At 38.0% G+C, this 19,216-nt stretch overlaps 1 protein-coding gene across 3 annotated transcripts in view; it reads right to left on the bottom strand.

Annotated features, from left to right (window-relative positions):
• The window catches only part of SYNPO2 (synaptopodin 2), a 172,375-nt gene extending 154,955 nt beyond the window's left edge, over positions 1 to 17,420 (bottom strand). For 2 of the 3 annotated variants that reach the window (XM_025385069.1, XM_025385070.1), the window contains exon 1: positions 17,133 to 17,420. In XM_025385069.1, coding sequence (XP_025240854.1) covers positions 17,133 to 17,237 — 105 coding nt within the window. In that variant the 5' untranslated portion in view covers positions 17,238 to 17,420. The remainder of the gene's footprint in view (positions 1 to 17,132) is intronic. The other variant, XM_025385071.1, reaches the window with a different exon arrangement.
• Positions 17,421 to 19,216: the final 1,796 nt, after the last annotated feature.

Raw genomic sequence — 19,216 nt, 5'->3', positions numbered from 1 at the left:
ATATCAAAACAATAATATTTGTTTAAGTATCAAATAGGAAAGCATTCCAATGACTGCAGTCTCCCTTGCCACCTTGGCTCCAGGACACTGAGCCCAGGTGAGAATTCGAGACTCGAGTGACGAATGAGGATGACACATTCAGGAAAACATGAGAACAGCCTCACTAGACAAAACAAGCTTATCTGATAGGGAAGTTGTGTGGTTGGCTGGGGAAAGGGAGGAGGACACGTACAATGAAAGGAAGTAAAGGGTCTTACAAACCTGAAAAGGGATTTTCTATGAGAGATGTGCTGGACTGTTGAAACGCACTCCTGGAAAATCACACAATGCCTATAAGGGTGAAATAATTTTCCATACTATGTTGTTACCTTTCCATGAAAATCAATTAAGACAGACTTACGCCAGACTTCCTGTGTTCTCTCTCTCTCTTTCTCTCTCACACACACACACACACACACACACATCAGGTATCACTTCTGTTTCTTCTGCAGGTAAGGCAATATTAGATTCAATGTCTCAATTTGCTTAGTCAGCTACCGGGAGAAGAGACTTCAAAAATCTAGATAAAGAAAGAATGGGAATTAAGAAAATGGGAGCCGTGAATAGAAAGAAGAAGGAATTTTCCAGCTCAAATAAGAAAGAGAAGCAGAGGGTCAGGGTAATTGGATATCATGAAGAACATAATGGAATAAATAACATGATGGGATCCTTAGTTGAATTTGTGTCTACTCTCAGTCCTGTGCCTGCAGCTGAAGGGATCCACAGTAACCTAGTCAACATGAAGCTATCTGGTCATTGTGGCATGGGGGTAGGATGGAGTAATGAGCTTCCTCTCCCTGACCACAGCTCTGCCCTGAGATACAATTGTTCTGATCAACATTTCCCCATCCGGCAGGCCGGCAGCCAAAAGATTGGAGATCTGAAAATGGATCACTGCATTTTGACTCCCTATAGCAACCGATAAATGTAATATAATATTTATACAAGTCAATCTGATAGCAGTCATGCTGAGCACCATCCAGTGGAAAATGCTATGTTTTTCATGAAAGAAAAATAAATAAATAAAGGTAACTTCTATGGTATTATCTGACTCTCACAGATTTTAGTTTTCATTTTAGCTTGATCTTGACTGATGAAAATAACTCACCAATGTTTGAAAAGCTAAAAACTCCAAGGAGTTGAATGTATTATCATTTACTTAGAAAAAGCAGCCTTATATAGTAATAAGGTCTTGTAATTTAGAAGACAAGCATGTGGGGGTGGAGGTGGGGGAGGGAACAAAATCCTCATTAGCCTTTGCCAAAGGCCCTGGCACAGAATTTTCCTGACTATTCAGAGATCAGTGTCCTATATTTACTTACCAAGGACAATTTATTTTCTTTTATATTTTCAAAGCACTTGAAATGATTTCTTCTCTTCGTGATGATTTCCATATGCTGTTTCCAATTAAAGGGCAATAGGTTATTCAGCAAATGTGAGGCAGCATTCTAAAACTATTAAATGCCACTTCACAAGGTGGGACTCCAAGGACTACAGGAGCCCTTCCAATGACATTCGGGTCTCAAAAATCACTGAAGAGAAGACAGCAGATATGTCTTAATTTCATAAAAGTTACTGAGATAAAATTAGAATAACCGCAAACATGCTAATAATAATTTTTAAACTCTTGAATGTTTTCTAAGTACTAAGTGATTTGAATGTATAATTTCTAATCCTGAAAACAATCCTTGGAAATGAGTGTTACAAATGAAGAAACTGAGGCACAAAGACTAATATATTGAAAGAAAGTTCATTTGCTCTAAATAGAGCTCAACAGAATTATATGCAATTAATTGTAGCTTGAGGTATTTCCTTTTAAAAATCTGTACCATTGACCGGGTGTGGTGGCTCATGCCTGTAATCCCAGCACTTTGGGAGGCCAAGGTGGGCGGATCATGAGGTCAGGAGATCGAGACCATCCTGGCCAACATGGTGAAACCGCATCTCTACTGAAAATTCAAAAATTAGCTGGGCATGGTGACGTGTGCCTGTAAATCCCAGCTACTTGGGAGGCTGAGGCAGGAGAATTGCTTGAACCAGTGAGTCAGAGGTTGCAGTGAGCCGAGATCACACCACTGCACTCCAGCCTGGTGACAGAGCGAGACTCTGCCTAAAAAAAAAAATTGTACCATTTTTAAGTAGGACAATCATTTGATTGTATTTGGCCACATAAAATACATAATTTTAGGATCCCGTGTCTTAAACTGATTAAACTGCATAACAAAGTAATCTTGATTAGTAATTGATACTGCAAACATTTTCTGAAATATCATATTTATCAAAAATGAAAACTTGCACTGGGTGAAAGCGTCATCACAAGTTGTTCTAACTGGCTTTTGTGCTACAGATTTTATGTGTATATCTGGAGTTCAGTGAATTGGACTACTGCTTTTCTTAATTTTTGAATAAATAAAACTTGTTTAGAAGACAGTTACTTCCTCCTTTAACTAGAATAACAATACTAAAGACAAACCCCTTTACTGCATGCTTACTATGTGCCAGGTACACAGAAAGAGAAAGACGCTTTCTCATGAGCTCATTCTCTTCCAGCATTTTGCAATATATTATGTTTTACTGTGCCTGATTAAGTGAATTTCCATATAATTATCTAGTTTCAAGGAAATCATCTTAATACACAGTCTTTAAAAAGCCTTTTGAGTTATATTATTAACTGGCTATTGGGTCTCAGATTTCTCACCTATAAAACTGAGTAATATTCCAATATTTTTTACCTAGAAAGGCAGCAATTTCATTACATAGTACCTTATTCTACAGATGAGGAAACTGAAGCTCTGAAAAATATCTTTAAATTTACACATTAAGTTGTAACCAGCACTGAAATTTTTTTACCCTTTCCATGGGCTCATTTCCAAACAATATCCAAATAGGATTATCTCTTTTTTTAAGGAGAACTGAAATTAAGACACATTAGAAAATACAGCAAAACTCTTCTTTGCTCTAGATATGGTGTCAAGGTTAAAACAAACAGGATCTAAGTATTAAAATTCTCCTCAACACTCCTTAAATTCCTCTTCTCTCACTGGGAGAATGCACTTCAGATGAAGAGAAAAGATTACTTTAATATTATTTTTATCAGAATTGTTACATAAAAGGTTGTAGTGATTATTCACTTAAATAAGTGCTTGACATGGTTTGGCTGTATCCCCACCCAAATCTCATCTTGAATTGTAGCTCCCATAATTCCCACGTGTTATGGGAGGGACCCGGTGGGAGAAAATTAAATCATGGGGGTGGTTTCCCCCATACTGTTCTCATGGTAGTAAATAAGTAAGTCTCACCAGAGCTGATGGTTTTATAAGGGGAAACCCCTTTTGCTTGGCTCTCATTCTTTCTTGTCTGCTGCCATTTTGCCTTCCACCATGATTGTGAGGCCTCCCCAGCCACATGGAACTGTGAGTTCATTAAACGGAACTGTGAGTTCATTAAACCTCTTTTTCTTTATAAATTACTTAGTCTCAGGTATGTCTTTATCGGCAGCGTGAAAATGGACTAATACAGGTGCTCTAGAGACAGGTCAGTAGGCTGCTACATCATGAGAAGCCGAAACGGATAAAGAGGAAATTCAAAGATCTCATTGCAAAGTTGTTCTTATAAGACCAGTGTGTTGATTATTTAATGATGGGAAAATAACCACATGGCCAGAGTTCCTAGGAGAGAGAGTTATTAATTTTTACCACTGTGAAAGACTGGACTTCTCATAACAATTTGTCATGGAAATATGTGCCAGCTACATTGGCACATTTACTGTTCCTTGACCATATCAAGCACACTTCTGTCTCAGGGCTCCTGTACCTTTAGAACCCTGTGCCTGGAAGGCTCTTCCCCCAACTATCTAACAAGCCCACTGGATTCTTATGCACATTTATTTTCATCTACAAAATGAAAAGGAAATGAGCACCAACTAACATTGAATCTACTTTACCATGTGAATTGACAGTGGTATCCTGGTCCAGTCTGGTCTGTGGGCCAGACAGTTATGTACTTCCCACGGTGCTTCGGTGACCTCACCAAAAAGGGGACTCACCTCCCAGAAGGGTGGAGGGTTTCTCGTCAGCTCATTCTCTTTCAGTATTTTGCAACAGATTATGTTTTACTGTGTCTGATTAAGTGAATTTCCACATAATTATTTAGTTTCAAGGAATTCGACTCTCACAAAATGATTCCTATTAAAATATTTCTGAAAGGAAGTTATTAACTAAAAATAACACATTTCAAGCACAACAGAACAACAAGAATACAGCAGAGCCAGAGCTGACTCTTCCCCTCTGCTCCTATGGATACTCTTCATCATATTGTGAGATTAATACCATTACTGCTTAATCCTATGTGACAGGTAGGGAAAATATTCAAAATTATCAAGAAGATAATTTGGAATATGGGTTATCTGGAATATGTGACAGAGGAACTTTGCCTTATTGTGTCCTATGATGTTAGTTTAGTTAATGTTACTGTGAAGCAATTGGGATTAGGAAGCTATTTAAAAACTAACATCTGAGCAGGAAAAACTTCTGGATTTGTTTTTTCAACAAAGGTAATACTCAATTTAAAACTTAACAGATTTTAAGCCAAGTGTAATGTTTAGAAAGATCTTCATGGCTACAAATTAAAAATGGCTAAAATAATACAATATGGCAACAAAATGTATTTTTTTGCAAGTACTGTTGAAGATGCAAAGAAAACAAAATACCAGAAAATTAGTATGAAAATACTGAAACAAACTACATATTGGAGGAAGTTTGCTGTAATGGTTGGATAAAAAAAAATGTTGCTGATATACCTCGGCTTATGGCATTTTCTAAGTTATATTTCAATATTGAAATAAAAAATTACTTCTTTGGGGATCCAAGAAAGAAAGATACTGGAGATAAATTCTCAAAAGTAAATGAAGTCTTTAACTCAAGAAAATGAATATTTTGTAGAAAAACTGTGTACACTGATAATCATTGATAAAGTACTTGACTTTAGCAGGAATTGACAAATATCTATCTATCTATCTATCTATCTATCTATCTATCTACCTACCTACCTACCTACCTACCTACCTATAGAGAGAGAGATTCTAGGGTAAGATTACAGAGGTGCCTTAAATCAAATTCATTCAATGCATTACTTGTAGGCAAGTTCATGCAGCAAAATAATAGAAGTGGAAAAGTGCTACAGGAGGTCATAAATATGAGTAATTTTATAGAAACTCACATTTAAACCATACTGGAATCTTTCAAACGTACCAATGATATAGGGAGTGACTAGGAAAAGTTTTTATATCATACAGAAATTTGTACCACTGAGGTTCCAATGGTATCTCTTACAAATCCTTAAAATACTTGTGGAACCTAAGGATATTTCAGTTTTATTTAACACATAAATGAACGTTCCAAATTTGTTGACGTTTTCTGTGGCGACAAGTGGCTTTTAGTTGCTGGTCACCTGACACACATTTTAGGATAATAAGCATGATACATTCCCTAACATGAATTGCTTTGAAAGCAACTTCAAAAAGAAATGAAACAGAATTGTTGAAAATATTTCTATAATTAAGTGATTTGGGGCTGGAGATCACTTAAATGTATTATTCTTTAAAATGTCATAATAGCACATTTAACTAGGAAGAAGAATTTCTAACCTGATTTCATATTTTTCAAATAAAAAGTACAGCAGGCTGGGTGCGGTGGCTCACGCCTGTAATTCCAACACTCTGGGAGGCCGAGGCAAGCGGATCACCAGAGGTCAGGAGTTCCAGACCAGCCTGGCCGACATGGTGAAACCTCATCTCTACTAAAACTACAAAAATTAGCCAGGGGTGGTGGTGGGCGCCTGTAATCCCAGCTACTCAGGAGGCTGAGGCAGGAGAACCTCTTGAACCCGGGAGGCAAAGGTTGCAGTGAGCCAAGATCGCACCATTGAACTCCAGGCTGGGCGATAAGAGGGAGGCTGCGTCTCAAAAAAAAAAAAAAAAGTACAGTCAGGGTTTAATACAAAAATAAAAATGTAACCTATTCCAATTAGTTTGTAAGAACAAAGGGTAGACATCAGAGAAAATGAAAAATCTACTGGCCAAATTGCAACAAAAATAGTTGCATTATTTGTTGATGAAAATGAAAAATGATTATCAGGTAATGATTAATTTATTCAGTGTATACCTGCATATATTAAGAGATTATCATTTCAGCTATGACAATCTTTAAACTCAAGAACTGAAATAAATTAAAGTTTCACTAGACCTTTGAATCATTGTACCCCATGGGGTCACATCAAGATTTTCAAAATCTGAAAAAGTCTGTCAATAACATTGTTCTCACTTAAAAAAAAAGTCTTGTCAGCGAGAATAAAAAGACATTTTGTATTGTCAAGAAAATAAAATAAAAATAGTTTTGAAATATTGTTTATTTCACCTTTTATCTCATGTTTTAAAGTTTTCTTTTTGGTATGTTTTACGTTATAGATAAAAATATAGCCCAGCAGTACATGTACATATATACTATATTTCATATATATGTACATTCACCCTGTATATGGGATATGCTCAAAATTGTTTTAAGAGGCACAGTCAAACCTTTTGGCTACCACTGGTCTAATGGAGGAAACAGACTTGTGAACAAAAGCTTCAGCGTCAGGCTGCATGTGGGAGCTCAAGGTGAAAGCAGTGTGTGATCACAGGAACACGGAAGAGCAAGTGCTCCCCTCCGACTAGACAATTGAGTCAAACCTCTCAGAGAACTGACTTTAACAGAGATGTCCAGGGTAAGTAAAATTTCTCCAAGCATTTTAGGGAAGGCGCCAGGAGATGGGGTGGACAAGCATTCCAGCCAAGGACACAGCAGGGATGAAGCAACCAGGGAGGAACAGTGTTTGAGAGAATCGTGGTATTTTCAAAGAGCTAAATGCACTTCTGGGAGGGTGACAGGTGATGGGGCTGGACAGTTTGTCAGCATCCAGATCACAGAGAGCTTCGTGTGCCACAGCGGGGCCGTCGGTCTGTGAAAAGCCCCACTGCAGGGTGGCAGCTAAGAGCATGGGCTTTGTCATCAAACTGGCTTCTGTCCTCGTTTTGCCATTTGCTAACTATATGATATTCAATTTTTTACTTAACTTATCTAAGCCTCAGTTTCCTCCACTGTTAAAAAAAACAAAAAGGATTGTAGGAATATTAGGAACAAAATAATTCCTAAAGTGCTTAACCCATGTCTGCACATAAGATAAACCAATGTTATGGTTATCTCGATGACAGAGATGGGGAGCCTTTGAAGTATTTTAAGAAGTGATATAACAGGTGATTTAGAAAAATCTCTCTGGCAGCTCTGTGTAGCATGAACTCAAGGAATGTGAAACCAGAAACAAGGAGACCAGTTACAGGGCCAATATAATTATCTAAGAGACAAAAATAAGGACCTGAGCCGAGGTGGTGGGAGCAGGAATACAGAGCAGGAAATGGAGTAGGGCTACTGAGGAGGTAGAAAATCAGTATCCAGACTGCCAGCAAAACACACTGAATTTATATCCTCTTAATAATTTCACCTCTGATATGTCTTGAACTGCATAGCAAAATTCTCAAAAATGGTCAGCTGCTTGAAAGTTTTTGCTTCAAAAACAAGGTATCATGCCACAGTTTTCAAGAAGACATGGAAAATCTTGCTAAGAAAATAAAAGAAAATTATCCTTCAGAATGCAGAATTATGAAAGTTTCTAGCCTATTTCTGTTTTATTTCCTAAATTATTCATTCTGGAAATAAAAGTTTCAAATAAAATGATTTGACATTAAGTAATTGAGATTATACTTAATGTCAGAACAAGAAAAGCAGGTGTGGTTTAAGGAGTCACAAAAATCTCTCCAGCATGCTCTTGTTGAGATGCCGTCTTCCTGTCTTAACTGGCTGTTCAAACTACACTAGATCCAAAAGTGACATGTGTAGGAGCTTAGAACACAAGCCCTGGATCCAGGATCTTTAGATGTGCACCCCAGCTCTGGTCTTAACTACCCATGTGACCTGGAGAAGTCACTTAACCTCTTTGTGCCCCTGTAATGGGGATCTTAACTAAGGGTAACCTCAGAGTTCTGTCATTATATTTAAAAGGTTATTCAAGAAGCGTCTGGCACCTAGTAAACGTCATGTATGAGTTTCTTAAATAAAAATTTATCCAGGCCGGGCGCGGTGGCTCAAGCCTGTAATCCCAGCACTTTGGGAGGCCGAGACGGGAGGATCACAAGGTCAGGAGATCGAGACTATCCTGGCTAACAGGATAATCTCGTAGACGGGGTGAAACCCCATCTCTACTAAAAAAATACAAAAAACTAGCCGGGCGAGGTGGCGGGCGCCTGTAGTCCCAGCTACTCGGGAGGCTGAGGCAGGAGAATGGCGTGAACCCGGGAGGCGGAGCTTGCAGTGAGCTGAGATCCGGCCACTGCACTCCAAGCCTGGGCGACAGAGCGAGACTCCGTCTCAAAAAAAAAAAAAAAAATTCTCCAGAAGATACTATTAAAGACAAGAAGATATTTGGGGTTAAATGACAGTCATTGGTCATGATTACACATTTCCTAGGATGAAAATAACATGTCCTGAAAAGGTGAAATTTAAGAAGGTAAATTTTGTTAAACCGGATGAAGGAAGAAGGGTGAAGGAAGGGGGAGTATCTATAGGTCGAATCAGATAAAATATTGGTATGGTTTGCTCTGCGTCCCCACTGAAATCTCATCTCAAATTATAATCCCCACATGTTGAGGGAGGGAACTGGTGGGAGGTGATTGGATCGTGGGGATGGTTTCCCCCATGCTGTTCTCATGATAGTGAGTGAGCTCTCATGAGATCTGATGGTTTGAAAGTGTTTGGCAGTCCCCCACTCACTCTGTATCTCTCTCCTGATGTCATGTAAGATGTGCCTTGCTTCCCCTTCACTTTCTGCCATGACTGTAAGTTTCCTGAGTTCTCCCCAGCCATGTGAATCGTGAGTCAATTAAGCCTCTTTCCTTTATAAATTACCCAGTCTCAAATAGTTCTTTGTAGCAGTGTGAAAATGAACTAATACAGACATAAATCCATAATTCTGTTCCAGAAAGCTCATCTTTCATTTTTTTTTAATCAATCCAGTACCCACACTGCTTCAAAATACAAGAGGAGAAGCTAGTTATTGGTGAGTAGGATTATAAAAATCCAAAGACCAATGGTTAGGAAATAGTTATTTGTTACATAATCTGGAGACACAAATTTTCATTCACAATGTTCCAAATGGTAAATCTACCATATTTTGCTGTTCATTTATCTGAAACACACCAGATTTATATGCTAGTTAAAGGAAACGACATCCAATAATCTGCCACATGCAAACAATTTCACAAAGATTTGAAGATACAGTTTGTTGAGACTCTGGCCATCCCTGCTTTTGAAAAACAGAAAAGAATGATAGACAATTCAGAAACATTAGGTGCCTAAAGTAATCCAAAATCATAAACATGTTCTCATTGAGGTTGTCAAAAATATCCCTCAAAAGAGCAGATGTTATTTTCTTTCTTAGACGAGTCTTTTAACTTCATGAAGGTGTTTACTCTTCAGAATTGTTTAATGAACCTGTTTCAGAAATTCTCCATTTCCTTTTATAAGAACCTCACTGCATTCAGTTTCATCATGAATTTGTTAGAAAAGACATAATAAACTTGGAGTCCATATATTTTTCAGATTTATTGATAAGCAGACTGGTTCCATTTGCAGTCTTTCTCCCATTGCACATTACCTGTAATCCTCTTCCTCAGGCCCATTAAACAAAGAATAGTTTCTTATCAATGTTTTTAAGGAGTAAGGTTAAATTTGGTGAGATTCTATTTCATACAAACCCTGTACTGAAGTCATTGCACTTTTCACCAGTACTAAGTGACAGCCTATTCTTTTTATCCAGGTTGAGGCAGTGGAGTAGCATGACGCCCCCAATAGACGGAAAGAATTATATTTAACTTTGGGCTTCTTTATATAATGTTTTCGCAATTATTTTTCAGGATCAGTTTTTTTAATCTATAAACTGAGAATTACAAAACTTTATCAATCGAATTAATATTAAAAGAGATAACATATATTAAGACACTTCAGAAATTATAAGATATACACATGTGAAGTATTTTTAGCCAAACATATAAATTAGTTTATATTCTTAAACACTAATTAACTGACAGAAGTTATTTTGGAAGCTACATTAAGATGATTGCTATGAAAAATATGCAAAATATCCAGTTAGGCATAATGTGTATGTCATAATGACACTGCATAGTGACTTCCACATTTGGCAAGGCAAGGATCCTTGCATTTCCTGTGGGTGAGTGACTATCATAAAAGGTAGCTAGATTTGAACCATCTTGCCAAGGCCCTACCCAGAAAGGCCAAACTCAACCAGAGTCTAGCAGGAACAAGCTGGTATCTTGATGAACCAGTGGGACTGTAGGAGGTACAGAAGAGATTGTCAGAAGCCTGATTTCCTGTGTTAGGGGACTGCACACTAATGAGGCCCTCTAGCTCTCCCGGAAGAAACCACACACATGCTCCAGAATTTGGACACCAGCCTCAGAGAGGACATTAATGGCCACTCACATTAACCAGAAAAGCACAACACCCAAAGAAGAGAGAAACGCCACCTCATTCAGTTATGAATAAATATATCTATCTGCCCCTTTCCTCTTCAAATCTTTCCTCTTTCCTTCAACTGTGGAGGGACTAGAGGGATATGGGTAAAGAGCAGACACCCTCCTTTCCATGCCACACCCTGGAGCCACAAGCCTGGCCACAGTGACTAGGGAGAGAGTTTAGAGTCAGATAGGTGACTGAAGCTTTAATTAAAGTTGAGTGTTTTAATAACTAAAAGCCACCAAGAATGATGAGATCTGCCCAAAATATTACTAACAAAGGGATTCGTCTTTATCATGTCGAAAGCAGTTACTGAAAGAAATATGTTTATAACGGAATGAGTTGGCACTCCTTAAAAAAATCAGTTACATCACATAGGTTCATATCAATCACGTGTTCTTTATGTATGTTAGTCCTGAAAACTTATCACCAACTCATGTGACTTCCATTGATGATCATGTTTTTTTTTTGTTTTTTTTTTTTGAGACGGAGTCTCGCTCTGTCACCCAGGCTGGAGTGCAGTGGCCGGATCTCAGCTCACTGCAAGCTCCACCTCCCGGGTTCACACCATTCTCCTGCCTCAGCCTCCCGAGTAGCTGGGACTACAGGCGCCTGCCACCTCGCCTGGCTAAGTTTTTGTATTTTTAGTAGAGACGGGGTTTCACTGTGTTAGCCAGGATGGTCTCGATCTCCTGACCTCGTGATCCGCCCGTCTCGGCCTCCCAAAGTGCTGGGATTACAGGCTTGAGCCACCGCGCCTGGCCGATCATGTTGAAACTAATATTTCTAGGCAGAATGAATGAAAATTTGACTGGGCATGACAAGAACTGTATACTCTCCCTCTTCCTTTTTCTTCTCCTTTTGTTAAATGTGAATCAGTACTTTAGTAACCTGGGATGCGTTTCGGTATTAGGCAGATGTGCAGTTTCAGTTAGCCTAGAGAAGTGTTTCTTGAATGTTACTGTCAGGGTATAGAACTCTCAGCTTAGAAATAAAAACTCTGAACTTTTATTGAGTATTAAACAAAGGTAATTGTTGTTTTTAAAGCAGATCGTATTATCTCTCTCTCTCTCCTTCTTCCTTTTTCTCCTACTCTCCTTCCGCCTGCATCTTTCTGCAGTTTTATTCCCCCAACTTTCCCCCAACACTCTGCACCCACTCCCACTTATGAAGGCACTAGGGAGGCTAGCAAGTCCATGGACAGAGAAGACAAACTACCAGGGAATAAACTGCTAGTCTCCCCTTCTTGCCAGTTCCTCTGATCTTTACAGTAATCATTTTGGAGCTTCCCAATACCTCCTCTTCCCCACTCCCGCTGACCCGGGCAGCCCATCCATTCTGGCTTCAGAAAGGGAAAATCCTCCCACCACTATTATGACCTGCTCACAGTGCCAAAAACTCAGATAATGATTAGCCTCTCTCTGGTCTTTCTCTTAAGTTGACTAGGAGAGAGGCAGCGGGGAAGGGCGGAAGGGACATAACGTGCCACCACCCGTCAGTAAGTCCTGTGGGGACCTATCTGGCCTCACTTTGGTTTTTTTTTTACCTCTTCTTGAATTTCAATGACAATTATAGAACATCAGAGCAGTAAAGAATCTTAGATGATTGATGATGATGATTTCATGAACCAGCAAAATATATATAATATATATTCATATACATACATATCTTCTTTTTTTAGTTTTATTTTATTTTTAATGGACAAATAATAGGTGCATGTATTATGGGGTACAACGTGATATAGCAGTACATGTATACATTGTGGAATGATCAAATCAGGCTAATTAGCATATCCATGACCTCAAATATTTATCATTTCTTTGTGATGGGGACATTTAAACTCCTCTTTTTTAGCTATTTTGAAATATACAATACATTATTATCAACTATAGTCACCATGCTGTGCGGTAGAACATCAGATTTTTTTTTTGGCCTCAACTTTCTATAGCAGCTTTTGTGAATCTTGACCACGCATCACAATTTCCTTTGGAGTGTTTATAAATCCTGATGTCCAGGGTGAACCCCAGATCAATTAAATCAGGGTTGTACACAAACTATGGTATTTCTTTTAAATAATCTTTCCTTTTGGGACTGATTTAACCTACTTTTATCCTCTCAGGCACCTGTTTCCACCAATGAGGAAGAAGAAAAATCAGATCTCATCATTTTTTGTAGCTTAACCATTGGCAAGCAATGTAGCCTTTCTCATACCTACTGTTTAGGTTTTGAGGAACATTTGAAGAGATAATACCAGCAAAGCACTTGCAACTTTTCCTAGCACACGGCAAGGGCTTGATACATGTAAGCTACATATGTGCTATGTCCAGCTAATGGCAAAGTTCATGCATAGTGAATATTTTATCTCATTGTCATCTTTCAGAACTCTTTCTTAAAATACAAGATTCCAAAATAAGGATTTTTTAAATATCACCTACTTAATAGATTTGCCTAGAGCACACTAACTTCTATAAGCATGTCTGGCTTTAAAATTCCTGGAAAGGGCTTAAAAATCAATTTAAAAACTAAGTGATTAAGCATATTTTCATAAAGATATTACTAGTTTTCATATATAGGAAGGAGCATTTATTCTCAAGTACACACACTCAAACCCATTAAAATCTTTTACCCCCTTTAGAAATACCTATGTTTCTGGAATTCTTCTATTTGAAACATTTTTAAAACCTTACTGATGGCACTAAGGGAAAAATATTATCTGAAAGGTGTTTTGTGTAAATAATACATTTTTATTCAAAATCTTAAAGAACACATATACAATAACAGATAAGAATTATTAAATCCATGTTGGCCTTATGAAATGAAGGATTATACTATGTCACCTCAATTTTAATGAACAATTATTTGAAATTTTGAACTAAATTCAGGAAAATGCATACGACGGTGGTATATAAGATTTGAAGAAAAAATAAATTTCTAACTATATTAAAACGTATAACGGATAAACGGTCTGAACATTTTTTTCTTAATTATTTTCAAAATGTGAGTGATTTTTCAGTTGCAGGTAAGATTTTTTGGTAAAACAAAAATTTCTCCCCACTCCTTTATATGAAGATTTTTCAAAGTGATTTGCCAAAAGTATATCCTGAGACAGAGCCAGATAAGTATATGTCCCAAAAGAGAGAGTTCTGTAAAGAAGAAGTGCTCACATTCTTTTTGTAAAGCCATCTGCACACACAATGTGGTTTTCTGTCTGGATAAATTTGTTTCTGTTTATAATCTCTTGAAAATATACTTTGCAGAGTATTATGCTATAACTCAGCGTTAGAAATGTTTGCCTCCCATCACATATATTTAGAATATAAATTAAAAGATATATAAACATTTTAAAAACAAGCTTATGTTACTGATTATTTGGGCCTTTTAAAAATTCAGTTTATTTTTTAAAACAAAACAGATTTTCGTGGCATTGAGCTTACATGTCAATGGCAAGTTTTGATAATGAATATTCCTGTTATTTATCTGTAAAATTGGGGGTTTGTGTATAGTTCAACCAGCTAACCAAATACTAAACATGTGTGGACATATCTCAGAAGTGACTAAATATGTCACTAGAAAGATATTTATTGGGAATTATAAGGTTATTCAATTTTTATTGTTCTTAATAACATTAGACGAGTTTTTTCGCACTATTTCAGCCTTGTAGATTTTTACTCTATATAGAATTATGAAAAACCTAAATATGTAGATATTTCACAACAAGCCAAAATGTGTTATTGTCTACAGAACTGCTTTGTAGCATTCCCATTTTAAGGAGCATGGTTCAAGCACTCGCTGAAATTTTCTTTTCTTTGAAAATTTAAGTTTTCCTTCAACTCCCAAATTAATTCTGTGCATGTTATTCAAAACTGTGAACATTTGATTTGACAGCAACCATCTCTCTAGCCTTTCTGTCTCTTTCCTTGCATCCAGCCCTAATAAGCTATCACCAGTCCTTATAAGAAGAGAAAGTGTATGCCCAAGCAACATTCACTTTGCCTTGAACTCAGTGAGATACCATGACTAGATCTGAATTGACTTAATGTTTTAAATAAAATACAGTTATCATAGTGAGGCAATAGCTGTATAACAGAGAAAGTGATAAGCACTTTGTTCCAAGGGATTTCTCCCACAAATAATGCTAGTATAAGAAATCGAATATAATCATTTGAACTAAAAAAAGAAAAAGATCAACAAAAATGTGCATTGCCGTGGTAATTTAGAACTTAACATCTTCTATAGATAGCTCTTTAGTCTTTTTAACATACGGACAAAAGGTAGGCTGTAGACTACAGTTTGTCTCTCTCTGTCTCCCTCTCTCTATCTCTGTCTCTCTCTCCCTCTCTCACACACACAAACACACAAGAATTAAGGCAAACTTCCAGATACTCTCATAATGATATTTTAAAACTTATAGCTCTAACTATAGTATCACAAACTACAAAAGCAAAGCAATCATCTAGATGCTTCAATAATGATCTTTTGAAAATCACAAATGTATTGCTGGATATTTTAGGAAGGATGATTTGCGGGGAGTGTGGGGCTGGATTCTGACATAGCCTAACAACCTTACTGAATCCTGGCAATAGAGATGCCATTAGCAGAGAATCTCCTCCACAGCACCCTTTCCTAGCAATCTGCTTCAGCTCTTCAGTGAATCACCACAAGGAGGTTCCACATTGAAATCGGCACATGGAGAAGTCAGAAGAAACCCACTACCCACTCTACTCTTCAGGCCTGACTGCCAAAGAGCCACCAGAGAACAACAGCACTCAGCCACTCTGTCCCCATATTTCAATTAGCAGGCAAGTGATTCTAAAACTGTACACTAGAAGGACTGTACAATACTTGGGCAAGACAGAGCTTCGTAGACTGCACAGTCCAATTTCTTCCTTACTTCTTTACTACCTAAGTTAAAATTGTCTCTCTCTCCCTACATACACACACACAGAGAGAGAGAGAGAGAGAGAGAGAGAGAACAGATGAGACAGGAAGGGTGAGAGATTTTCCTAAGGCCAGGCAGCAAGTTAGATCAGAGCTGGAATTAGAACCCAAATCTCATACCTAGAGCCAGCCAACTGCTATTCTAGACTCAGGATGAATCTGCTTCAGTGTCATGAATTCTACATATGCTAAATTGGGCATTCATATTTTATCTGAGGTTGCCTGCTATTGACTCCTAAAGGAACCCAACAAAACCACCTTTCTGAGCCTTTAATCACTCTGCCAGTTCCAAGCTGAAAACTCAAGGCAAGTTACTTAACATCCCTGGGCTCTTTCCTCATCTAAAATTCATGGGTTGAACTGCAGACCTCGGAGGAACTTTCCAGTTACAAAAACTCTGCTTTTCATCTACTGTTTTATGCTTCATTCTTGATGTTCGCAATTTTCACTAGGTGGCAGGATTCCACCATCACATTATGAAAGGATTTTCAGATGGATGCCTGGAAGCAAAAAGAAGTTTCAAAGAAACTTCTTTCTTCACAAGGGACACTTAAAAAAAATAAATAAATAAAAGCCAGAGGGAAGCAATAACTACAAAGGCAATGGCCCATGTATTTCATAAAGATCTGTACCCATTTTTAACATAAGCATAAAGTAGGAAATTAATCCCATGCTCTTGCATGTTCTTCAATACAATACTATAATTTGCAATTTGATGATGAAGTTAGATAAAAGTTTGCTTAGTTTTGTGCATTTTAAGTTTTATTTTAGCTGAATGCCAATTAGAGAATACCAGATCCCCTCTGGCTAACCGGTAATGCAGGCAATCTAATGGCAATAAAAGCATAAAGCACTTTTATTAATGTGTTACAAAGTCACCTCTTAATTATAATATATTTAGATTATCTTCTAAGTTTATTTTTGAGATCTTGACTAAAAGAGTACATAAGAAGGAATACAGCACTTGGATTTTTGCATTTATTTGTCAAATCCTTAAAAGGGTATTCTTTTAAATAGATTTTATGCTATTTCATCATACTTTTAAAATTACTGCCCCAAATTGGCCTTTTCATGAATGCTGCATAATAAATGTCACTACCAACACTCTATATGAGTCCCCAAAATAGCCAAGCAAAGTAGTTATGCTGAACTGAGCGTTTCTCCTCTGCCAGAGCCAAGTGAAGTGACATGAAACAATAACTCAACTGAATGTTCTAAAATTGCCTGGAAGAAACGCTCCCCAGTGTCTTGCTGGTTGTCAGAAGAACATGGTTAACTAGGCCTTTTCCTCTGCTGATAAATATGGCATTCTTCCCACCTACCCCTCATCGATTGCAAGTTAATAACATAGGATGTGGTCCATTACTCTCCAAAGTTTCTTAGAAAACAGCTCACATCCTAGAAAAATCAACGTCCGCCGCAAAATCAAACTAATACTCAGACTTCTGCATCAGAACATGAAAACATCATCAACAGGTTGCTTTCATTCCTTCCTTCCTAGCACAGAGCCGTGACACTTCGTTCAGGTCCTACCTTTGCAACTTGTAAGGGCTGCTTCTGCTCCTTGCCACCTTGCAATCTGAACCCCCAGGGCGCCCCTCCAGTCATGGAAATGCAGATAAAATCCCCCGTGCCCATGTTTTCCTTTTAGTGGGGCAGCATGAAGAGCTTGAAACGACAGACGAAGCTTGGGTGCGGTAGAGGATGCGCACTCAGCTTCGGGCGCCTGCAGAGGACGCAGGACTTGGTAATGCAGAGCCTCCGCCGCCGCTGCTGCAGCCGCTGCCCCGGCCGCCCGCTGCGAATTTGTGCAGCTAATGGGCTCATTCTCAAGGAGGCAGAGGCACTCGCAGCATCCAGGACACAGCCCACTCTTGCGTCACTCTCCTTTGCTCGGCCCACCTTCAGGGAAAGGAAAGCAGCCTCACACATAGGAGAATGTCCCCACGTGGGGCGAGGTAAGGGAAAGGAGAACGTGAGAGCCAAAGTTCTCTTGCACTAACAGATTAAATTCAAGCGGTTAAAGGTGTAAGTATGATTGAAAAACTTACATTTAATAATTCTGTAAATAGTGAAGGACACATGAAGGTCTAATCTCCACGCCGTGAATGACGTCGTAAAGTATGAACTTTGGGAATTCAACTACTAGAGGATTAGATTCTCTCAAATAAATGTTTTGAGAATTGTCACATTTATGAATGGAATAGATAAAAAAGAGTTAAAGTGAGTTAAATTACTACTTTTCTGTCTGCAGCCTCTGAATTATTCCTATAAGAGGAAACAAAAGAAAGCACAAACTTTTTTTTAATAAATCTCCAACTCTGAAAAGTACTTTTCTGAACCATATATTTAGAGAAGAGGGAAGAGAAGAGACAGAGAGGGAGACAGAAAGAGAGAGAATGAATATGAATTTTTCTCCTGGAGACTACATTCTTATAACTACATCTGTTGCATAGTTTTGGGTATGTTAAATTTTAACATGTTTTGTTTTCTTTCTTCCTGCTGATCTTCCTAAACCTAAACCCAACAGTTAGTCAACTGCATAAAATGTACCATGTCACCTACAGGTTTCTTATTTTTATAGTTTGTCATCCCATGTCATGAATCTGGGTGGTCTAATATAAAAGTAGATTTTGTGTATTCCAAATAGTTAAATGTTTTAAATCTGAATACAATCTGCCAAAAATGTACAAATGGGACATTTTAATTTTCCCACAATACTTTTGTTTTCCATAACATTCATCCACATAAAAACATACTAAATAAGGAAGAGCCTGGGAAAGTTAGTTTGTGTTACTTGTGGTACCAAACAAAAGTGATTTCCAGACACACTGCCTGTTTCAGCACTAAGAAACACTATGTATAGTAAGTTTTCACTTAAAACATCACAGATAGGTTCATGGGAACTGTGACTTTAAAACGAATTTTACCATAGACTGATTGATAAAAACAAGGTTAAGTGCCTAGAGTCTATTTCTGGTCACAAAGACATCACCAAACTTCTAAATAAGATTAAAACACTTCTGATATTAAACATGGAAATGTCAGCTACATGTGCATTTAAGAAAGATTAACAAAAACAAGATAATCATTGAGCCAATTTTTGGTGAATCAGTGAGTGAGGGCAGCTGTAGTAGTGGTGGATTCAATCAAGGAATAAATGTTTGCAAAGGGAAAATTACAAGGAGTACTTCCTGTCACAATGCAGTTCAAAACCATCACAAATACAGCAGGCTCACTGAGCAATTCCATACAGAATCATTTATTGTCGTTCATTTGTGTGATTATAATATATTTTATGAATTTTTATTTGACAATAAATTGCATCCATACATTCATTCCTCCTGCAACCCACTTATTCCAATTCAGGGTCTCCAGTGGCTTGAGCCTCTCCCTGCAGTTTAGGGCGCAAGGCAGGAACCAGCCCTGGGCAGCTCTGACTGTCCCATCAGAGGGCGCACATACACACACTCACACACACACACACACACACACTCTCTCTCTCTCTCTCTCTCTCTCTCTCACTCAGACAGGGACCATTTAGACACACCAGTTCATCTCATGAGCACAGCTTTGGGATGTAGCAGGAAACCAGAGGACCTGGAGAAAACCCAGAC

This window comes from Theropithecus gelada, chromosome 5, assembly GCF_003255815.1.
Source record: "Theropithecus gelada isolate Dixy chromosome 5, Tgel_1.0, whole genome shotgun sequence".
Lineage (NCBI taxonomy): Eukaryota > Metazoa > Chordata > Mammalia > Primates > Cercopithecidae > Theropithecus > Theropithecus gelada.
The sequence above is the reverse complement of the archived record's forward strand: the minus strand, read 5'-3'. Positions and strand labels throughout refer to the sequence as shown.